Source organism: Dendrobates tinctorius, unplaced genomic scaffold (genome assembly GCF_039654945.1).
Source record: "Dendrobates tinctorius isolate UK_male_01 unplaced genomic scaffold, ASM3965494v1 ptg000025l, whole genome shotgun sequence".
NCBI lineage: Eukaryota > Metazoa > Chordata > Amphibia > Anura > Dendrobatidae > Dendrobates > Dendrobates tinctorius.
The window spans coordinates 13974223-14000000 of NW_027361693.1; the positions used below are offsets into that span (position 1 = coordinate 13974223).

At 39.3% G+C, this 25778-nt stretch overlaps 1 protein-coding gene across 2 annotated transcripts in view; it reads right to left on the reverse strand.

Moving 5' to 3' along the window:
• Window positions 1-25778, reverse strand: part of LOC141084627 (cadherin-12-like) — a 1440185-nt gene that overhangs the window by 307164 nt on the left and 1107243 nt on the right. For both annotated transcript variants that reach the window (XM_073569451.1, XM_073569452.1), the window contains one exon: window positions 4374-4668. In XM_073569451.1, the coding sequence (XP_073425552.1) occupies window positions 4374-4668 (295 nt within the window). The remainder of the gene's footprint in view (window positions 1-4373; window positions 4669-25778) is intronic.

Genomic DNA, 25778 nt, shown 5'->3' on the forward strand with positions numbered 1-25778 from the left:
AAATAAAGGGAATCTATCTGCTCCTAAACCACTACTATAGAGGTATATATACAATGTCCTTTATTCTATTAAGGTGTGTTGCCATACCAATCTTTCTTCAATCAACTTTTATCCTGCAGCATCGTATATGCTAATGAGTCAGGACTAGTTGAGAGGAAAATCTCTTTCCCAGAGCAGTCTGGCTTTGCATCTTCTATTTACAGCACTTAGAGTATAATTTATAGCCTGCATTCACTTCCCAGTATGGCGGGACCCTTATGACAATCTAAATTTCAGTTGTTCCACTGTCAATCACACACAGGGAAGCTTGATTAGAAGATCCAAAGCAGGACTAGTCCAGGGAAGAGAAGCGCTGACAGAATAGTATTGCTTTATTATCATTTGTGCTGCTGCTTGATAATAGTTAATTCTTGAAAAAATCCATCATTAGTATGACACATCAAACACATTAATTATTTAAAGGCTATAACAAAGGAGAATGTTATCTTACCATGTGCCTCTACAGTCAAAAAACAAAAAAGACATCTATAAGTAGCAAGCTGTACCTATATCTTGCCCTGTCTGATAAGAAGAAACCCCAAACTTTTCTAATCTATAGGCAATATGGAGCAAGTCAATACCACAGATGCAATATGACAAATCAACTGCAACCTATGTTAATTTTAGTATACTAGAATCAAACACATATAGCCACAATTGTTTAATGAAAATATCTGCAGTATCTATCTATCTGTCAGGAACACCGCACTGTACTTGCTCACTGAGCCAGTGCGCGTGTCCTGAGTGTCAGCGCCGGCGTGCAGCCTCCGATGAGCAGTGACTCACCCGCAATGTAGGGGTACCGGGGTCAGGTACAGCCAGAAAGTACCGATGCACAGGACCTGTGGATGCTGAAGTTTAGGAAGCCAGCATAGGACCTATGGTCATGTGAATGGTCATGTGACTGCAAGGGGGCGGGGCTTAGCGTCCTGCACACAGAGAAGGAAGAGAACTCAGAGTCCAAGCAAAGCAGAGGTTATGCACAGTACAGACCAGCGAGGTACAGGAGAGATAAACAGATGGGAGGTCAGACAAAGCCAAAGGTCATACACAGGATCACAGTACAGTACCAGGGAGGAGACAGAGCGGATAATCAGGGCCAAGCAGAGGTCAAAACCAAACAGACTTATATGGTACCAGGCAGAATCCAAAGCGATATCCAGAGAACAGACCGAGTCATACACAGAGAATCAAGTAACCAGAACACAGCACAAACACACTCAGGGGTCACCACACAATGCCAAGGGCAAGAGTATAACTGACAGGGATGGGAGCGTCCTGAGGCTATAAGAAGCCTCCCCCAGAACCAGGGAGAGGCCACAATCATAGCCCCAGGTGTGCAGGTAAGCCTGCACCGGGATCACAACCTTTAACCCCAGAAATGCCAGTCATCAGCACTGGTTCCAAACATTAACCCCACGTGTGTGAGTCAAACCCGCACTGAGATCATGACACTATCTATCTATAGACATAAGCATAGATATTTACAGTGCTGGTGATGTAAGAAAAAGTGTTTGCCCAGTTCCTGCAAAAGAATGGGATATCAGGAAAAGGGAAAACTTTTTTCACATAACTACATACATATTCAAAGACATATCGATAGGGAATTTAGATTTTGAGCCCCGCTGGGGACAGTGATGATAATGTATGTAAAGCGCTGCGGAATAAGATAGCACATGTAAGCAAAGTGTAATAATAAATAATATACAAATATATATATGATTCTTTGAGGATTTAAAATATGAACTCACATATGCATGCAGTGCTTATCATTAATGAGAACATCCCCTGTGTAAAGTAAGATTTTAATCAATATCTCACAAAATGCAAAATTGCAAGACTGAGATAGAACATTTTTAACCCATAACATGAAATTAAGGTTACGAAAATTATTTTCATTAAAAACTTCATCTTTACTCAAATTAGTTGATGCAAAATTGAATACACCCATCAGACTCAACTGCAGTGATTTGAAAATATATCCATGTCTTGTCAAGTTTTTCATATTTTTTCACTTTAAACCCACAAACCTAAATGTGTGTTATTGAGATTTTTTGTGATATACCAACACTAGGTAGAAAGTATTTGTGAAATGTGCTTTGGTCAGATGAGACCAAAGTAGAATATTTGGGTTAACTGGAAATGCCATGTGTGGTGGAAAACTAACACTGCATATCATCCTGAAAACACCATCCCCACTGTCAATAATGGTGTGAGGATAATTTTCTTCAACAGGAGCAGGGAAGATAGCCAGAGTTGATAAGAGGAATATCTTGCAAAAGACTTGAGACTGGGTGAAGGTTCACCTTCCAGCAGGAAAATTTCTCAAGACATACTGCCACAATGGAATGGTTTCGATCAAAGCATATTCATGTTTTTGAATGGCCCAGTTACAGTCCAGACCTAAATCTCATTGAGAATTTGTGGCAAGACTTTAAAGTTGCTGTTCACAGAAACTCTCCCTTCAATCTCTCTGAGCTAGAGCTAAACAAATTAAATGAAGATAATAATACCAAAGAATTTGTGTTTGCAATCATTTTCAGGAAGAAACTGAGTATTATCTGACAGAATTGCAGGGGTGTCAATACTTTTGGCTACAACTGTATAATCTCTTCATAAAATTACCCTTCATATTTCTTTTCTGTAATGGCCCCCTCCTCAGTATAATCATTTCTCAAAGGGTTTTCAACTTTATTGCTGTGTGTGTTGCCAAAGGCAAATCCCACCTGTTCTGCATGCTGGAGTCTCTTAGCATAAATATTCAACACTTACCCTCTTTACATTTATATGTGTGCTATGTTAGTAAAAAAAATCTGCTTTCTTTGTACAGTTTATTACACTGTATATTATTTATGTCTATGAATAAGTAATATTTATTATAACAGTATTGCTTTTACTGTTACTGTTTGCTGTAAGTCTATCAATCAGCTCTAATCGGTGGTTCCCCAGATTTTGCAATACTGCTGCTTTAAACAAGATATGGGATGATTTTCTATGTAGTTACATACCAGTCAACTTAATGCATTAAACATAAGGTGTTTCTAACATGCATATGTTTTCCATCACCACATTTATTTAGAATACAAGCTTCTAATGATTTGTATGACTCACTTTTCTGCAACCCTGTTTGACTAATTGAAATGTTCCTGTTTCCAATAAGTTGAGGATTTATATATCCTTGACTATCAGATTTAATGGAAGGGAACACTTAGTAGTTACCTGCAAGCACATCAGTTACACAGATTTCATAATCTAAAAGATAAGATGTTGTGATAATGGAATACATAAAGGGGATGTCTACTACTCCGACAATCCCTTCTCAATCTCTTTGTTTCTACCAAGTAAAATGAAAACACTTATAGTGATCTCCAGTGATGGCACCATTCCAGTGATGTCAGCACTGGCCCTCCAAGTGCTCACATATTAGTGATACGTTCGGCCAATCGTCAGCTGCTTCACTATCCCCTTCGTCGGACAAATCAGACATTCAGAGGAACTGAGGGAGCAGCTGCATCTCTCAGTCACTCCAGATATTTTTAATTTGTCTGAAGGAGGGACAGTGAAATGGATGCTGATTTGCCCCAGGGCTCACATGACAATGTCACACAAACCCCAGGAGAGCCAGTTCCAACACCACTGAATCGGTGCAAGCACTGGAGATGAGTATAGGTGTTATTATGTTATTTGCGGAAAACATAGTGATTGAGAAGAGGTTGCCTGAGTAGAGGATAGCCCCTTCACTGTATTGTCACATTTTTCATATTTTTTTTAAATCAAACAGAAGAGGAAATAGTATAAAATAACCTATACTATCCCGTTTAATCCCTGACTGACTTAAGCACTGCTTCTTTGGTTGTCCTTTACAGTTTAAAAGGTAAAAGAAGACCCAAATCCATCCAGGTCACCTCATAATCTAAAATGTTGACACAGAGGAAAGGAAAAACCTTATGAAGCAGATGCTAAAAATTTCTTCCAGACTCCAAAAATATTCAGAATTGAGAGTCCTCAGTGAATATTTTTCCATCTACTGGCTAACACAGTACAAAGATACACATATTTCCAGACTCTAGTCATTTATGGTCTCTGCATAAGTTTATGCACATGTGACCACTGCAATGTCTGTCCCCAGTGGTTATGCTGGAATAAGAAGAAAAAGTGTAGGTTTCTTCTTTATGTAATACTACATTTATTTTTTTAAAGTCCAAAAGCCATTTAAATGCATTTAGAAAAATTGACTTTTATGGTCCAATAAATACTTCTGAAATATAGTGTTATTGTAATAATATTTAATGTAATGAAACTTAGTGATGACCAAACACCAATATTTTACTCACCGACTGGAGACATTTCCGGAACGCTGGCAACATAAGGACCATCCAAAAACTTTGGTTCATTATCATTAATGTCCTGAACTTTGACAATGAATTCAGATTCTGGCTCCACTGGTTTTCCTGTGACTATATCCACAGCTTGAGCACGTAATGTATAGAATGTTTTTTCTTCTCTATCCAGACTTCTAATAGCATGTATATCACCTGTAGTGTCATCAATTGTAAAAATTGTTCCAGCTCCATCACCTAAGAGGGTATATTTCACCGATCCAATACCTTTGTCCAAGTCAGAATGAAGCTATAAAACAAAAAGGATGGAACATAGCCTGTCATACTTCAAGATTCTTGGGTATTTTATAATCATCATTAACAGTGAACTGCTTATACATTGCTTATACATTGTGAATTGCTTATATATTGTATACATTAATCATAGAATTTGCAGGTTATCCAGGTTAGATGATCTTCTAGGGAAAGACATACATATGTAGGTTTTCTTAACAAGTGCTATTCCACCAATAGGTTTTTGGTCCACACTTCTAAAACGCCAAAACAGAGTAAGCTGCTTGCACAATAGTACAGCTATTGCAATGGGGATCAAATTGTAAGATAAAGCCGGGCTCCCCACAGACAGGACAGAGTTGGCATGTTATCATGTGTATCTTTTTGATGGCTGAACACATAGATCTGAACAAGTATGAGTATACAGTTTAGGAAATGCTGTCAGTGTGAATTTCACCTGTAACTGGGGCTAACATAACCTCAGTTTCAGGGAAATAAGCAATAAAAAGAATGTATTAATGTGTCAAACTGTATTATTGTATTAAAACACTGTTGTCATCAGTAAGGTTTTTTTAGACCTCATGAAGACATTATGTGTGAAATTAATAAAAATAAATACATTACAAAAAATAAGTTTAAAAAAATAAATAAAACTATACTAACAAAAGACATTGCTTGTCCAAATCACTGTATCTTGCCCTGTCCCCAATAAAAAAAATAGGCCAAGTATATAGAGATAATTTCTAGAGAAAGGGAAACACAATTTACATTTCATTTGGCATTTCTTTGTGGCCATAAAAAATAAAAACATATTTACATGTATTTCTTATTTTTCTTCATATTTTTACCTGTCATTAGCAATGCAATACAGGAATATAAACGTCACATAAAAATTAAGTCTTACGAATCGTGAAAACAAAAGACAAAAATTATTTGGATATCTGAATGTGAAAATTTTTTTTGAGCTGTTAAAAAAACATGACAATGTGCTTGGTCATGAAGGAAAACATGGTCTTGAACAGGTTACACACCGGAAAGTTATGCACAGGAAATATATCACAAAGCTGAACTTTAGCTCTGATATCTTTGTCATTGTAATGTATTTGTAATTTTTTAGAAAAAACATATTTTATCTGTTAGTATAAACCGTAATCTGCTAGGTTTAAGGTACTGTCACACTTAGCGATGTACCAGCGATCCCGACCAGCGATATGACGTGGTCAGGATTGCTGATACATCGCTAAGTGGTCGCTAGTGAGCTGCCTCACAGGCAGATCTAACCAGCGACATCGCAGGGGTCGGCGGTCGCTACTTACCTGTCACACTAGGCGATCCTGACATCCTCCCACCCGCGTCCACGCTCGTAGCTCGTCTCTCCACAGCAAGCACCGCAGGAAGCTGACGATGAGAAACAGTCCTGGACGTTCTCGCACGATCAGCGATAACCAGCGGGGGAGCGGGTCGTAGGTAAGTATCAGAATAGGTGGTTTCCTTCATTGGAGACTGCCCTTCCCGTGGTTGTTCCTTCCCGGTGAAAGACCTGGCTAGTCATTGCTTGCGTTGAGAAACATGTGATGGTGTCTCTGCGGCTGATTGATTTACATGTTTTTGCATATTTCCCATGAGGGATGGGGGCATTGCTCTAGAATCACTGCGTTGAGAAACATGTGATGGTGTCTCCGCAGTGTTGGATGTTGATCTCCATGAGGTCACTCATCCTCATTTTTGCAGTCTTTTACTAGGCATTGCTCCTACTAGCCAGTTTCCTACTCCACACTGATGAGGGGCAATACCCTGAAACAGCTGTCTGTGGATGGATACCATGTTTTGGCATAGGTGGTTTCATTCATTGAAGACTGCCCTTCCCGTGGTTGTTCCTTCCCGGTGAAAGACCTGGCTAGTCATTGCTTGCGTTGAGAAACATGTGATGATGTCTCCGCGGCTGATTGATTTACATGTTTTTGCATATTTCCCATGAGGGATGGGGGCATTGCTCTAGAATCACTGCATTGAGAAACATGTGATGGTGTCTCCGCAGTGTTGGATATTGATCTCCATGAGGTCACTCATCCTCATTTTCGCAGTCTTTTACTAGGCATTGCTCCTACTAGCCAGTTTCCTACTCCACACTGATGAGGGGCAATACCCCGAAACAGCTGTCTGTGGATGGATACCATGTTTTGGCATAGGTGGTTTCCTTCATTGGAGACTGCCCTTCCCTTGGTTGTTCCTTCCCGGTGAAAGACCTGGCTAGTCATTGCTTGCATTGAGAAACATGTGATGGTGTCTCTGCGGCTGATTGATTTACATGTTTTTGCATATTTCCCATGAGGGATGGGGGCATTGCTCTAGAATCACTGCGTTGAGAAACATGTGATGGTGTCTCCGCAGTGTTGGATATTGATCTCCATGAGGTCACTCATCCTCATTTTCGCAGTCTTTTACTAGGCATTGCTCCTACTAGCCAGTTTCCTACTCCACACTGATGAGGGGCAATACCCCGAAACAGCTGTCTGTGGATGGATACCATGTTTTGGCATAGGTGGTTTCCTTCATTGAAGACTGCCCTTCCCGTGGTTGTTCCTTCCCGGTGAAAGACCTGGCTAGTCATTGCTTGCGTTGAGAAACATGTGATGGTGTCTCCGCGGCTGATTGATTTACATGTAGGTAAGTATCGCTAGCAATATCGCTATAACGTCACAAGTTATAGCGATATTGCTTAGTGTGACAGTACCTTAAGCTACAGTTGGAAGTATCAAAGTCTCTTTTGTCATTCCTTTGCACAAATAGTGTTCTTTGTCCTATGGCTTGCATTAATCATGAGGTCAAAATGTTACAAAATAGATCAACGAACATTATAAGTGATATAAGACAACTGACAAAATGGCAAAAAAGGCAAATTATGATTTTTTTCTTTTAAACATCACATATAGTTTGAAACATATATTTTCTTACCACCACACAATTCACTTTTATCTTTTCTACTTTTTAATGTTCATGGTAAGTGTTAAAATTTAAGGCAAAATTTGATTAGACTAGGTATGTGAGAAGAGTAAAGGCCTCAAAATATTTCCACTGCTATTCTTTTCTAATGAAAAGCCCTGACTGTAATGGCAGCAATCACATTAGCATATGTATGTGTTAGAAACTCATTTGCAGAACAAATGAATATAATACATGTAATTTGCTCTTCCCACTATTTCAGCTAAAGATTCTTCATCACACTTTTAGTGATTTGAAAACTATAGTTAAAATACAAACTGTCATACATTTAATTAATTAAGTTAAATCAGCCAAACAAAAATTAAAATCACATGACAGAGCTTTTTCATTTAACTTTTAACTGATTTGAAAGGATTTGGCTCCCCTTTAAACCCTTAATGACCTTGGATGTATGGTACATTGAAGGTCATCTCACTGCATTTGATACGGGCTCTGGCGCTGAGCCAGTATCTTTCACTGCACATGACAGCTGATCTGATCATCTGTCATGTACCTCTAACAGCCAGGAATTAACCTTAAATCAAGTTAAATGCCAATGTCAATCTCTGACCTTGGCATTGAACACACAGCAGGCAGAAGCGTGTCACAAGACTCAGCCATCAGCATCTCTGTCACATGATTGTAGGGTGCCGATAGGATTTCATGATAGGTGGGGGTCTGAAGAAGACTTCCATGCCCGCCATTATAAATCTCCCATGAACGCCATTGCATAGACAGTGTTCAGAGGATATTGTGATTTATGCTATACATGACAGGGATAAAGCCATGCTGTGTGTAGCACAGGCAATCAGACTATTGCAGCTTCAAATCTCAAAAGGGAGCTATTGAAGGCATTAAAAAGTAAAAAAAAGTATTAAAAAATATTTTAAAAAATGAAAAAACACAAAAGTTTAAACCATTCCAGTTTTGCCCCATTCAAAATAAAACAATAATAAAAATATATGTTTAGCATTGTTGCATTCAGAAATATATGATCTATAAAAATATAAGTAAATTAATTTGATCGGTAAACAGCGTAACAAGAAAAAAAATAGAAACTCCAAAATAATTGTTTTTTGGCAGCTGCAACATTGCAATAAAATGAAATAACGGCAATCAAACAACCGTACCTACCCCAACATGGTATAAATGGAAGCATCAGCTCAGGGTGCAAAAAATAAGCCCTCAACCAGCCCCTGATCACAAAAAATGGAGATGCTAGGGGTTACAGAAATGACGACTTTTTTTTCTTTCAAATATCCAATCTACAGTAGCAATCTAATAATCTAACAACAATTTTTGTTTCTGACTCTGTTTAAGAAAAATATTTAGGGAATATAAATAACCAGAGCTCAGTGGTAAGTCAACTTTAGAGAGCATCCTTCATCTGTGTTTCTGTGAGCATGACCAAAGGGAAAATTATATTTTGTGATATATTTTTGATCATGGCTGTAAATGTACTTGTAAGACAGACTGATCACACAAGTTTTCCATTTTATGCCTATTTCCTTTGTTATATATGCTAACATAGGTCATAACTTACATTGTTATAGTAAATTATTATGTTGTGCTAAATAAAATATCTTGAAAACAGAGATTTGCTTTTTTTAATATTGCTTACGTCTACCATTTAAATAAACTAGCTTTTAAGATGCACCGGATCATAAGGCGCATCTAATTTTTAGAGGTGAAAATTAGAAACAAAAAATAAAGCAGAAAATGAGGTAAATTATGTACTTAATATCCACTATCCTGGTATATATGGTCCCCTCTTCCCCATCCAGGTATGTATGGCCCCCTCATCCTTACCATGGTATGCATGGCACCCTCATCCTTATCCTGATATGCATGCTCCCTGTCATCCCCATCCTGGTGGGCATGGTCCCCTCACGCAAATCCTGCCATGCATGCCCCCATCCTGGTATGCATGGCTCCCTCATCCCTATCCTGGCATGCATGGGCCCCCTCATCCCTATCCTAGTGTACATGGACCCCTAATCACTAACCTGGAATGCATGGCCTCATCATCTCCATCCTAGTATGCATGGCTCCCTCATCCTTTCGGGTCCCATCACACTAAACGATGCACCAGCGATCCCGACAACGATACGACCTTGTCAGGATCGCTGGTGAGCTGTCAAACAGGCAGATTTCACCAGCGATCAGGACCAGCGAGGACGCTGGTATCCAAGGTAAATATTGGGTAACTAAGTGAGCATGTTGCTTAGTTACCTGCTGTGTATCTTGGATATTTGCATGCTCGCGCTGGGAGCTGGTATCCAAGGTAATTATCCGGTAACTAAGCGTGCATCACTTAGTTACCCGCTGTGTACCTTGAATACCAGCTCCCAGCGCGAGAACGCAGGTATCCAAGGTACACAGTGGGTAACTAAGCGACGGAAGCGCTTAGTTACCCGATATTTTCCTTGGATACCAGCTCCCAGTGTCTGCTTACAGCGCTGGGAGCTAGATGATTGCTGCTCTCCCGCTGCCACACGCAGCGATGCGTGCTGGCCAGCGGGAGACCAACGATCAAAAAATGGCCCAGGACATTCCTGCATGATCAGCAATACCCGGCAGGGGGGCCGGTCGCTGATGCGTGTCACACACAGTGAGATTACTGGTGAGATTGCTTTTGCATCACAAAATCAGAGATCTCGCTAGCGATCTCACTGTGTGTGATGTGGCCTTTAGTCTGGTAGTCATTTCCTCCTTATCCATAGCCTGGTAGGCATGGTCCCTTCATCCTAATCCTGGTAAGAATCATCCCCCTTATTCCTATCCGGACATTCAGGGTCCCATCTCCATCCTGGTAAGCAGGGCTCCCATCCTTATCCTGGTATGATAGCCCCCCATCCCCATCCTGGTATGCAGGGCCCCATCAGAAAAAAAACATAAAAAAACCATTACACTTACCTTCCTGCGCTCCCTTATAGCATCTTCTTCCGGTGCCAGCAGCTGCTTTATATTTATAAGCAGTGCATGGTAGGGACATCGTGCACTGCTTACAAGCTGAGGACAGTTGCTGGAATACTCACTGCTTCCCATGCTGGGACAATGTGCATGGAGGACAGTGAGTATTCATTGCTCTTTAGTATCATGCACAGTGTCACCCGCTGCTCCGCCACTGCTGCTCCAGCATTTCTTCACCACAGCCAGAGCAGGTACATCCAGATTGTAAGACGCACCCCCCCATTTTCCTCCACATTTTTGGAGGAAAAAAGTGCTTCACAAAGACTGAAAAATAATGTAATCTCTTCTCTATTATACTTTAATTAAAAAGTTGCTATCATTCTCTCACTACACTAACGGCTTTATTTTCTTTTTTACGTACTTCATTTTTTAAGACATTTCATTTGAAAGCCCTAGTGCATGCTGGGATATTCAAATAAGTCATCAGCAGGGGGCAGAAGCTGCAGTCACTGACACAGCCTCTACCCCACTCTGAAACTGGAAGTTTTCAAACAAAGCATAATTAAATAAGAAGTAGTTAAACAAAATTAAAGCAGTCAGATTGTCAGGATTCAAACCCGGTGACTCCTGTTCACCTGGCAGACACTCTTCTACTTGAGTTCCTTGATAATTCATATACCACTACCTGTGTTGTTACTGAGTGGCTCTATCCTGTGTTGTTCCTGAGTGACTTCATTCTGTGATTTCATGATTGATTACCTTATGTAATCCTCGCCTAGCACCTCCTTCCTTGTGAGATTATTGAGCTTGCAACCTCTAGTATAGATCTCTCACTTTCCACTTCATACCATACTGTTGTATCTTTTTTACTGACCTCTGGCTTCCCTACTGACTATAAGACCTGCTATTCCTCCAATATCATACTGCCTCTCCTGTGTTCTGAACTCTGGCTTCCCTACTGACTGCACAATCTGTCAATCCTGCAATACTATACTACAACTCCTTTGTACCGCCCTCTGGCTTCATTTGATTATACTATCAGCCTCTGCTCCTCCTAGAGACTGCAATAATAAAGCCTCCAATCCAGACCATATCATACCATAGATAGTGTAGTCAAGGAACAATTGGGACTTTTTAATTAAAGTATATTAGAAAAGTGATTAGATAATCACATGAAATAGACAGACATTTAGGCTTAAAATAAATGTTAGTTATTGACCATTAATTTAAGACCCCTTCCTTCATGTTTAAATCATACTGCATGAATATTTTTTTAAAGATACTAGCTTGGTTCGTGCAAAATTTTCGCACATTGGTCGTCGGGGGTGCAGGCAATTTCAGCAATAGCAAGCTGGTCAAATGTAAATGTATTTCATGAGCTGATGAACAAAGACAGGTATTTATATATGTAGATTGGTAATACAATAAATTGTTTTGATAAGTAGAGGCCAACAAATGTTTTCCGGTTGAGGTACCACCTGCAGGTCATTGTGTCTTTCTGCAGGTTTATGAAAATGAATGTTTAAACTGTATTTAGTGATAAAATTGTGAATGTGTGGTTTGTTTGGCTGTTTTCATGCTGAAGGGAGCAAGTTTACCTTTCAAATGGTGTATCATGTGTTTGTGTGGGGCAATGCAATGAGCGAAAAAGCAGTGCATGTTTACAAATGTGTTGGTAGTGTGCTTTGGGGTACTGTGGTGCCACCTGCAGGTCATTTTTTTCCTTGCTGCAGGTTTATGAAAATAATGTCTAAACTGTGTTTTGTGATCAAATTGTGGATGTGTGGTTTGTTTGGCTATTTTCCTGCTGAAGGGGGCAAGTTTACCTTTCAAATGGTGTATCATTTGTGTGTGTGGGTGCAGTATGAACGGGCATACCAAGGAATCACCGAAAAATAGTGTTCAGAAATAATAGAATACTGTAGATTGTCTTAGCTAATATTTTTAGGAGTGCACTGCACCCCTGTCTCCATGCTTCCTACTTGCCAGGAGGTAATGATCGCCATCTCGTAGGATTCAGATCAACTCTTTCAAGCTCTAAAGCAAAGAGCGAATAAAAGCTAAAGTTCTTCACCTAGGAGACTAGTCACTTCTGATAGACTACAGAGCTGACTAGTAACTTAAGAAACAAACTGTAAATTCTAAAATGTAAATGTTAGGCATCAGGTTTTCCCACTGTGGTCTCCCATTCAGGTCCAGCCATTGCAATTTCTACTCAGCATGGACATCAGTCCCAGGGTCTTGCTCAGGATCTGGGTGTACTTTTGGTTACTGCTGGCTCTCCAACCAAGTCTATGGTAACCAGTGATATACAGGTGCAGCCTTGCACTCTGGAGTCTAAGTCCAGAGATCACCTTACTGAGCATGTCCATGATGTGGCATTTTCTCATTGGTGGTCAGACGTTAGCTGCTCTGGTGATGTGGCAGCTCCAGATTGGCCCATGGGCAATGCCCAGAGTGACTGGGCATGAGTGTTTTGGGATAGAGCCCAGCATTTAAAAGGCTCTCAGTGGCACGCTAGTGTCATTTACGTTTGGTGTGTGGCTGGATACTCTGCCTCTCTGTCTGCACATTTGTGTGTCTGCCTTTGTGTCTGCCTTTGCTTGAACCTCTACACATTGGCAGGCAGGTTGCACACTTATCCCGTTTCATACCAATGGCTCTCCACCTGAGTGTCTAGTCTGCTACATGCTTTGGGTGCCGGTTAGGCATCTGTTTACTCATGTGTGCAGTTAGCACAGTCCAGTTACAGAACAAGCTCAACCCTTACAATATACTTCTCAGTGAAGGCGACAGGGTATCGGACCTAGCATCATAAGAGTTCTTTCTATAGGCTCAGCATCTGCTTCATTCATGTGTGTAGTTAGCTCAGTTTAGTTGCAGAGCAAGCTTAATCCATGTGCTAACATCCCTGTGACGTTAACAGTGTATAGTACTTAGCACTCTTAGTGCAGTACTTCTCAGTGAAGTAACTGAGCTTGGAACATAGTATTCCATTAACACAGTGCATTTAAGGTAACGCTTGCTGTTTTGTTCCATCATTGTTCACACTAGCAGCAGGTAACAGCTCTGCAGGGTGGACCCCGGGTTGCGATTGCACTTTATTTAATATTTTATTAAATGCAGTCTGCCAACCCTAACAGTAGATCCCTTCATCCTTGAAAACAGAGAATTTTGGTCTTTGGTCCTCACAAGATCTCCTTTTCTTCTTTCCATTTTTTTGCTCTTCACACAACCATCTCTATCTTTTCTGTGCATCCCCCGAAAAGCCGGAGGTGCAACACATTAGCTTATCCTTTACTATTAACAACACATTAGTTTATCCTTTACTATGTAATCCACTAAATTGCAAGCTGTAAACTCATCTCTTTAGAAAAGCCTAAAATATTCAACAGCTCAGTCACCTCTTTACCTTTTGAACTTCCTTCAACTCACTAACCTACTGTTTCTTTCTGAAATTCTATTTAGCTTGTATGCACATGTGGAACATGTCCACTCACCATTTAACCAATCTGTCACTGTTAATTAATGCTTATAGCTTTTATTTGATATTTTATGAATCTCCAAAATATGAAATCCAAGAGATTAAGACTATGCAGGTCTGGAATCAGTTTATAAAATTATAAAAAGTTATAAACCCACTGCTAAATGATTTAAATAGTATCTATCTCTTGGTCATTTTGGCTACATGGAAACTGTACAGTTTCCTGATTATCTAGTCCGCACTTGGTAGTACCAACATGTAATCTTATGCATATAATCTCTGGATTTCTAATTTTTCCCTTCATATCATGGAATATGTACTTCTCTACATTTTATCATTGCCTACTCTCACCAAAGCTTAACCAAGTTGAAATAATGCTAATATTATTTCCACCATGTACAGTTTTCAAAGTTCTATGCAAATAAAGAACAAAAATGTAAGATCGTATTTAAGTTTTACATTTTGCACAAAGATTTTACAACATTTATTTTAATAATAAAAAGACATAAAAGTAGCAATAAAGTTTCCTTTTTCAATTACATTTGTGAGCAAGTCTTGGGAAGAGATGTTATTTTCTTCAAATAGGCTTTTTATTTGGTATTTAATGCATGGCTTTATACTTGAAAGTTATATTCCCCTGCAAAGAAAATAATTTATCATGCTAACCTAACTGACAAGCAGTAAATTCAATTTGAATACATAACTGATAGGTGATAAATGCTGTAATATGTGAGAAATTGCTTCATCATTATGGGATACACTGTCACTTTGATCGGTGATGCACTCACTGCCTCTATACAGGATCTTGTAATTTGTTGTATGTATAACCAGATTTTAAAACTTAAAGAATATTTTATTATCAACTTATCATTCCAATTATATTTTTTTACTAAACTATAGGAAGTCATAACTGTAATTCAGTCAGACAGTATATGTCAATGGAGTTTATGTACAGCTTGTACCGACTTGATGTGAAGATACTAAACATAATAGAGAGTGGCATATGAAACGGTTCTTTAAAGAGGAAAACATACCCAAAATATATATATATATATACTGTATATATTTGTTATATACTAATATGTTATGCAGTTTTCTAATATATTTGGTGTCTCAATTTCTTCCAGTTTGTAAGATTGATGTTCTTTAATAGTGAATTGAAACTTTTATTGTTTATGTCCAGAGGATACCTATCTGTCCTTATTATATAATAATCACATACATTGCTACAGTATGGAAACCTCTCGCATTTTATATATGGTTGTAAATGTTTAACGGATAGTTATTTTTTAGTGTTCTGCTTAGTCTTTATGTAGATTTTCTCAACTAATGTGTTAACTTGCATTTTTCTGGTAGCATTGTTTTTTTTAAATGTGTTTATTATAATATAAATCATATTGTGTATATGTCATGTGATTTAAAAATTCCTCTTTGAACTGCATGATTTGCAATGGGAAAAAAACACTCAGCAAAAGCATATTTAAAGCATGCAAGATAATTTTAGATAGAATGTTCTTCTTTTTTCAGAAAACAAAAACAAAGATCTATGGAAGAAAATGCCACAATCTGCCTAACAAAAAAATATTCTTCAGCATGGTGTATTTGTTAGAAATATCACCGCCAAAAGGAAAACATGTAAAAAAAATTAAAGTTCAAAAGGTTAGTCGCTGGGATTTTTCCACTGCACCAGATAGATCCCAGGCCTCCTCTGGTGCTGTGGTCTCCCATTCAGGCTCAGCCACTGGAATGACTGCTCAGCACAGATTCTGGCCCCAGCGCCTTGGCCAGGCTCACGCTGCAAGTGTAGTTGTTGCTTGCTCTCCAGCTAAGCCTACGGTGATTACTGGTCTAAACACATGCAGCATTGCACTCTGGAGCCTAGGTCCAGATTTCATCCTACTGAGCATGTCCGGAATGTTGCACCTTCTCATTGCTGCTTGGACATCACCTGCTCTGTTTATGTGACAGCTTCTGATTGGTCCACAGGCAAGGTCCTATCTGTCTGGACTTGAGCTGTATGTATAAAAGGTCCTCTGGAGCACACACCTGTACACTAGTACTGTATCGTTTGGTGTGGTGGTGGCTACCTTACCACCCTGTATGGACATGTGCCGCTAAAATCACTGCGCGTGTTGGTCTAGACCGGCAATGTAGGGTGGGAACTCTGGCTTGAACATAGCATCTGCATTGGGTGTCAGAGCAGGGTTAACCACCAGCTTAGTCTTCTCTGGGGGTTAAGTTATAGGGACCCCAATTAGTGTTTTTCTGCAGTCTAGCAGGGAATAGTCTTTTTGCTTTGCTTCATAGTACTGCTCTGAGGTGTAACAGAGCTTGTTACTTTGTGCTTTGAACACACTGAGTGACATTTAACTCAGTGTGCTTTAAGTGTTTTCTCGCAGTCTTTCTCCACCATTTTGCTAGCTGAGGTTTCTCCATCACCACACGGTGGACCCCGGGTTGCGAGCACATCTTATTATAATCTTTTATTTGCTGTGTTCCACCTATCCTAACACAAAGTCCATGCAGCCATATTGGAAAAATAAGTTTGAAAAGTTGCTGAAAAACCGTGAACATGACATAAAATTTTACCTAAAAACACTTGTAATGGCACTCTTAAATATTTGTTTCCAACATTAACCCCTCAACCCCTTAACCACCCCTTATGGACCATCGATAAGCCTTTTAACAGGGGCAGTAAAGGGTACTTATCCCTCAGCACCGCTTTTTAACTGCACCCAGAAATAAGTGTATAGCACCACCCAGAGTTGGAAATTCTCTGGAATCTCGGCTACCGAGACCCCGGAGAACATGATTCTGGTCAATTTATACAGACCCCAGTGTTGCAATCACCATTATTCACTGAATAATGGCGACCACAAAAAAAGTCAAAAAGTCAATTTAAGTTCTCACTCCTCTGATGTGATCGCACATCAGAGGAGAGAGAAATGGGGTCCCCCGATCCCCCGGTACCTCCAGTGTCCCTGGACCCTACTGCATCCCCTCAGTATGTCCCTTGGCTAATGACACCATCTTCTGGGAAGCAAATGGTGGACGCATGCGCCGTGTGCCCTCTGAGATCTGCCGGCCGGCACCCGGCAACAATAGGAAATTTTTCCTATTGGTTTATTTTGATCACTGTGATAGACCTTAACACAGTATTCAAAATGAAAAAAATAGTAACTCAAACCCCCTTTGTCACCCCCTTAGTTAGCTAAAAATAAAATAAAAAGAAGTATTTATTTGCATTGTTCTATTAGGGTTGGATCAAGGGTTAGGGTTGGAGCTAGGTGTAGGGTTGGGGCTAGGGTTTGGATAGGATTAGGTTTGGACTAAAGTTAGTATTGGGTAAAAGTTAGGGTTGGGTTTTGTTTATGGTTGTGGTTATGGTTGGGATTATGGTTATGGTTGGGATTAGGGTTAGTGGTGTGTTAGGGTTGTGGTTAGGTTTATGGTTAGGGTTGGGATTAGGGTTAGGAGTTAGAATTGGGGAGTTCCACTGTTTAGGTGCATTAGCTTGTCCCCAAACGTGACATGGCACTGCCATTGATTCCAGCCAATTTTGAGCTCAAAAAGAAAAACCGTGCTCCCTCACTTCTGAGCCTTGCTATGTGCCCAAACAGTGGTTTTCCCCCACATACTAGGTATTGGCATGCTCAGGAGAAATTTTACAACAAATTTTGTCGTCCATTTTCTCCTCCTACTCCTGTGAAAATAAAAAAAAATTGCTTAAAAATAAATCTTTTGGGGAAAAAAATAAAATGTGCAATTTTTCCCTCCATATTGCTTTAGTTCTCGTAAAGCACCTGAAGGGTTAATAAACTTCTTGAATGTGGTTTTGCATACCTTGAGGGGTGAAATTTTTAGAATGGTGTCACTTTTGGGTATTTTCTGTCATATTGACCCCACAAACTCACTTCAAACGTGAGGTGGTCCCTTAAAAAATGGTTTTGCTTTCACAATTTAGATATTGCCTCCTCTTAAAGTAAACCTTTTCCTCTATTAAAATACTAGTAATTATTCACTGGACCACTTCTTTTACTGTGGGTAGAGTGCTAACTATGTTTAGCCATATGTTTTCTTGCTCGGTAGAGAATTTTCATGTTGCTAGTTGTAGTGGAGGAGAAGCTCCCTTACCTCTCACATGCCCTAAAACACAAAATTTGGCATTCAGAGGCAGTCAGATGCTATATGGCTCTCTCACCTGCCTACCCACAATGTCACATGACCATAACATATGTGCCAAACCTGCCCCTTTCTTGCTACATCTTGGATATTCTGTCTGCAGTTCATTTACAGCATAATTTTGGAGTTCTATGTGCTCTTTGAATAATAAATAGTTGGGATTGTCTCTGTGCCACTTTAACCCCTTCAGCCTGAACTTTGTTAGGAAGTTATGAGTTAACATTTGACCAGAGATTTCTAATTTTTCCAACAAAATTTACAAAACCAATTTTTCAGGGACCTTATTACATTTGCCGTGACTTTCAGGGGCCTATATTACAGATAAAAATCCAAAAGTGGCACCACTCTAAAAACTGCACTCCTCAGCGTGTTCAAAACAACATTCAAAAAGTTTATTAACCTTTAAGGTGCTTCACATGCTTCACAGGAATTAATGGAATGTGGATGGAAAAAATTAACACTTAATTTTTTTCACAATTTTTTAAAATTTTGCATGGGTAAAAGAAAAAAAACACCATTTTTTTTCTGCCATTTCACCTGAGTATGATGATACCCCATATGTGGGTGCAAACTACTGTTTTGGTGCATTGCAGAGCTTGGAAGTAAAGGGGTGCCATTTCACTTTTTGAAAATAAAATTTGCTGGAATAATTAGCTGATGCCATGTTGTGTTTGCAGAGCCTTTGATGTGCCTAAACAGTGAAAACCTCTCACAAGTGACAACATTTTGGAAAATAAACTCCTCCGGGAACTTATCTAGAGCATCAAGTACCACCAGAAGCTTCACAGAACTTTATAATGTTCAGATATGAAATTAAAATAATCACACACACACAAATGATTTATAGCCCAATTTTTTTTTATTTTCACAAAGTAACAGGAGAAACTGCACCATACAATTTATTTTGCAATTTCTCCTGAGTACACAGATATCCAATATGTGGAGGAAAACTACTGTTTGGGTGCACAGCTGGGCTCAATGGGAAGGACCGTCATTTGAGTTTTTGAATGCAAAATTTGCTATAATCATTAGCGAATGCCATGTTGCATTTGGAAAACCCTTGATGTGCCTCAACAGTGCAAACCTCCCATAAGTGAAACCATTTTAGAAACTAGACCTTTCAAGGAACTTATTTACATGTGTGTTGAGCACCTTGAACCCTAAGATGCTTCATAGAAGTTTAAAATGTTCAAAACGCTAAAATGCTTTTTATTGGTACCATTTTTCGGTACATGACATTTTTTGATCGCTTTCTGTTCTAATTTTTGGGAGGCAGAATGGACAAAAAACAGCAATTAAGGAATTGATTTTTGGTTTTTTATGCCTTTCGGCTTGTGGTAAAAATGACAAGGAAGCTTTATTCCTTGGGTCAGTACGAATACAGTGATGCCACATTTATACTTTTTATGTTTTGGTTCCTTTACACAATAAAAACTTTTATAGAAAAAAATAATTATTTTTGCTTTGCTTAATTCTGGGAGCTATAACTTTTCTATTTTTCCTCTGAAAGAGCTACATGTTGGTTCATTTTTTACAGGACAAGATGACATATTCAGAAATACCATTTTTAATTACATTCATTTTTTATCGCATTTTTTTGTCCACTTTTTTGTTAGGCAGGATGATGATAAAGCATAGTTTTCCCTCATTTTTCAATTATTTTTTTAATGGTGTTCACTCAGTGGGGTAACTAGTGGGACAATACAATAGGTTGTGTCATTTCATACTTGATGATACCAAATGTGTGTACTTTTTATTTTTTAAACTTTATTTTTTATACTTTTTCACATTGTCCCAGGATGGAATATGTTTTTGTGGGTCCTTATAGTGGGTTTCAAGTGTAGTTATTTGTAAAAATCAGAATTTGCCAACTGGGACATCTGTTTTATTTGATCAAACGTACTTGTGTCCATCAAAATATAACTTATATTAGTATTTGAATCCTTGTTTTCTCCTTTCACCAAACCCTTCCAGATGGCAGAGCTCCCTCAAGCATGGATTATTCTATATTGGAGGATATTTACAATAAGCTCCCATACCCCACAACTGTTTACTTGTCCACTATACTTTAGGTATAAGACCAAGAGTCAGCGCATTACTGGATTTGGCTTTAAGCATATTTGATTCTAGGAGTTCCAAAATGTCCATAGTCTTTTCCAATGTTCATACCCTGAATAGTGTTGAGCATTCAGATACTGCAAATATCGGGTATCGGCCGATATTCGCTGTATCGGAATTCCGATACCGAGTACCGATATTTTTTCAATATCGGATATTAGAATCGGAAGTTCCCATAATGCAAAGAGCCACTGCTGTGGCTCTGATTGGCTGCCAAAATGACGTCATCATGATGCGCAGTCTGTGCGCATCATGATGCACCGTCAGTTCGGGCCTTCCGGGGGGGTCTATGCCGACTGCCCGGGGTTCTGTACCGGCCTGCCGGGGGTCTGTGCCGACTGCCCGGGGGTTCGTGCCGGCCTCCCGGTGGTCCATGCCGACTGCCCGGGGGTCCGTACCGGCCTGCCGGGGGTCTGAGCGGCCTGCCGGTGGTCTGTACCGACTGCCGGGGGGCTGTGCCGGCCTGCCGGGGGGCTGTCCGACATCCGGGGGTCTGTGCAGGCTGCGGGGGTCTGTGCAGGATCGTCCAATGGGACTACAAGTCCCATCGGGCGATGCCTGCTACCATGACGGTGATTGACACATTAGCCAATGATGGGACAGTAGTAGTCCCATCATCCGGCCTATGTGTTGAATGTAAAAAAAAAAAAAAATACATACTACATACATACTACATGCTACATACATACTACATGCATGTAAAATACATACATACTACATATATATCACATGCATGCAACATGCATACTACATATATACCACATATATACTACATGCATGCAACATACAAATATACTACATATATACTACATGCAACATGCATACTACATATATACTACATGCAACATGCATACTACATATATACTACATGCAACATGCATACTACATGCATGCAACATACATACATACTACATATATACCACATGCATGCAACATGCAAACTACATATATACCACATATATACTACATGCATACTACATATATACCACATGCATGCAACATGCATACTGCATATATTCTACATATATACTACATGCATGCAACATACTGTACATATATACTACATGCAACATGCTTACTACATATATACTACATGCATGCAACATACATACTACATATATACCACATGCATGTAACATGCATACTATATATATACCACATATATACTACATGCATGCAACATATATATAATACATATATACTACATGCAACATACATACTACATACATACTACATATATACCACATGCATGCAACATGCATACTACATATATACTACATATATACCACATGCATGCAACATACATAGATACAACATATATACTACATGCATGCAACATACATATATACTACATGCAACATGCATACTACATATATACTACATGCATGCAACATACATATATATTACATACAATACATTCATACAATACATACATATAGACATACAGTACATATAACATAGAGTACATACTCACCATCACTTGTCACTTTGATCCCCAAAGCCATTGTCATCTATGGAATAAATATTAAAATAACAAAGCACGAATATACTCACCCCTGATCCGCAGAAGTCCACGGGTGTCCCACAACGATCTTGCGTGGAGAACAGCAGCATCAGCTGATGCTACCGTTCTCTACGGGCTCCAGGAAACCAGTGTCGGGAGGTAGGTATCCTTCCGCCCTGTATTCCTCCGCCACTGTAAAGAAAAAAAAAGTCCCCAGTCTCATTTTATGGCATTGCTGTGTGAAAAATTTCCCATGCAGCTTTTGCCATAAAGTGAGACTAGGGACTTTTTTTTTTTTTACACTGGCGGAGGAATACAGGGCGGAAGGATACCTACCTCTGACACTGGTTTCCTGGGCCCCGTAGAGAACGGTAGCATCAGCTGATGCTGCAGTTCTCCACGCAAGATCGTCGTGGGACTCTCGTGGATTTCTGCGGATCAGGGAGTATATTGTTTGTTTGTTATTTTAATATTTATTCCAAAAATGACAATGGCTTCGGGGATCAAAGTGACAAGTGATGGTGAGTATGTACTCTATGTTATATGTACTGTATGTCTATATGTATGTATTGTATGAATGTATGAATGTATTGTATGTAGTATATATGTATGTTGCATGCATGTAGTATATATGTAGTATGCATGTAGTATATATGTATGTTGCATGCATGTAGTATATATGTGGTATATATGTAGTATGCATGTTGCATGCATGTAGTATATATGTATGTTGCATGCATGTAGTATATATGTGGTATATATGTAGTATGCATGTTGCATGCATGTAGTATATTTGTATGTTGCATGCATGTAGTATATATATGGTATATATGTAGTTTGCATGTTGCATGCATGTGGTATATATGTAGTATGTATGTATGTTGCATGCATGTAGTATGTATGTAGCATGTATGTAGTATGTATGTAGCATGTAGTATGTATGTAGTATGTATTTTTTTTTTTGTACATCCAACACATTAGCCGGATGATGGGACTACTACTGTCCCATCATTGGCTAATGTGTCAATCACCATCATGGTAGCAGACGATCCTGCACAGACCCCCGCAGCCTGCACAGACCCCCGCAGCCTGCACAGACCCCCGCAGTCTGCACAGACCCCCGGGCAGTCGGTACAGGCCACCGGCAGGCCGGCACAGCCCCCCGCAGCCTGCACAGACACCCGGGTAGTCGGTACAGACCACCGGCAGGCCGGCACAGCCCCCCGCAGCCTGTACAGACACCCGGGCAGACGGTACAGACCACCGGCAGTCCGCACAGACCCCCGGAAGGTCCGTACACCCCCCGAGAGGCTGTATTAGGAGAGAAAAGGGTTTTTCTTATTCCGATACCGGAAGTCCCATAGACTTGAATGGGACTTCCGGTATCGGAATCGGCGATACCCGATACTTTTTTCGTATTGGGCCGATACCATCCGATACGATATTTTAGGGTATCGGATGGTATCGCTCAACACTAACCCTGAAATGTTGGAACTGAGAGGCCAGAAAATACCCCCATACAAAAAGAGGCTCTAAACTGCCTTGATCTTTGGACAACTGTAGTTTTTCTAGTTTTATTCTATGGACACCCTTTTTTCAGACCATGTCCCAAAAGATATTATGCATTTTTTTAAGCCAATACTTTGGTAACCAAATAGAAGAGTTATGTAAGGGATAGAGTGCAGAGGGCATAAAGCATAGTTCTACTAATTTTACAAAAATTTAGGGGAATTAATATTAATGAGAGACATATTCAAATTGTTAGCGAATAATAACAAGTCAACAGCGTACAGGATGATCCTTCCTCTTTGCCACCATATTTAAACCACCTACTACCCTGGTATTCTTTAATATATAGGCCAAAGTCTCTATTCCAATAGCAAAAGGCAGAGGTGATAGAGGACAAACTTACCTTGTTCCCCTAAAAATATTAAAAAATTTCAAAGCTCGCTTTCACATCCCTGTTAGCTCTTATTCTGGCTGTTGGTGACTTGTACAGTAATATTACACATTTGAAATTAGGCCAAAATCCTATTTCCTTTAGCATTTCCCACATATATTTCCACTTCAGAATATCAAAGACCTTTCTGGCATCTAAGGTGAGAACAGCTTTTTGTTTTTGGGATCAGGCTGTAATACTGCAAGTTCAAAAATGGCTTTCGTAGGTCAATGGAATTCGACATAGATGGCATGTAGTCACTTAATTCAGCTATATTACCAATGTTATCGTATAGCTAAATCTATTCCCCAAGATTTTTGCCATAATTTTGACATCAGAAGTTAGTATTGAACTAGGTCTCTATGATTTTGTTAAGTCCCTATGTTTTCCTTCCTTGGGTAAGACATTTTTTATAGCCTCATATAGTTATCTTAGCAGTGTTCCTTTAGAAAATACGTCATTAAACATTTCCAAATAGCACAATAAAAGCTCCTCTTCAAATATTTTAAAGATTTATACTGTGAGGCCATTAGATCCAGAGGCTTTGTCATTTGGCATTTCCCCTTCGGCTCATTAAATCTCCTTCAGGATAATCGGCAGCTCTAAAAATTCTCTATCACTTTCGATCAAAGTTGGAAGTTTAGTTTTAGTTAAATTGTCAGCTAGTCGTCCTCAGAGTTCTTCTCCCCAGACAAATACAGATTAAATTAAAAGCTGTGCAGAGTCTTTAAATTTTCAGGAGTTAGAGTGGTCTCTACAGTCATAGATGAAAATGTTGACATCTTTCAAACAGTTCAAGAAAATGAAGCATTTATCCAGAAAATTATTACAATTACACATGTTTTCTAATATGCATGGTTCTTTCCTTTGTGTGTTTTGGAACAAAACTAAAACAGTGAAAAAAGGGCAAATTGGATATAATGGCACACAAAACCCCAAAATTGTTCCAGACAAAATTGTTGCCACCCTCAACTGAATATTTGATGCATACCCGTTTGGAATACATAACTGCAATTAATTTCTTCCTATAACCATCAACAACCTTCTTACACCTCTCAACTGGAATTTTGGACCACTCTTCTTTTTTAAACTGCTTCAAGTCAATCATGTTTGAAGAGTGTTTTTGCACAACAGCAATTTTAAGATCTCTCCACAGGTGTTCAATGTCATTTAGATCCGACTCATTGCTGTCCACTTCAGAACTCTTCAGTGCTTTGCTTCCACCCATTTCTAGGAGCTTCTTGCTCTGCAAAAGGAAGCTAAGACATTGACATCCCAGCTTGTATTGACTAAGAGCTATTGATCTCAATCAACACATGATGTGCGCCATTAATCAGAGCAAATCTCAAATTGTCCTCTTCCCTCATACACTCACTCTTCTCTTTTTGTCAGCTAGGCCACATCCTCAAGTAGTGCCTGGCATTTGTCATCACCAACATTATCATTGTTATTCATCACTACAGCTTGTCTTACTCATGCACTCCTCGTTCTTTTTCTACTTCTCCATTGTACCACAGATATCCATATCTGTATATGGAGGAAACTCTCATGTGGCCAAACTGCTGGCAGTCCAATAACTATCTTATAGACTTGGGAGTTGAATTACATTCAAGAAATAATGCTGTACATTCAGTTTGGCTGGAAGATACCCAGCTATCAAGCTATCCAAAGGAAAGCACTCAACTAATATGACACCATCCCAAACAGAAAAGCACTACCAAGCAGTTTTACAGTTTGAAAATAAGAATGACAAAATCAGCACAGCACAAAAGTTGCTGTTATTTTTCAAGCAGCAAATCTCTAACATTCTGGCTTCCTATCAATTGCAACTGGGAATTGTCATGAGCAACATTCCCTGGAACATTCTAGTTGCCTTATATTTATTTAAAATAACTCACACTCCCTGTTTAACATACATTCTAACTTTAATTGTGCAACATTTATGTTAGAAATATACCTGCTTGAGGAAATTTTGGGTTTTATCTAGTATAAAATAAAACATAA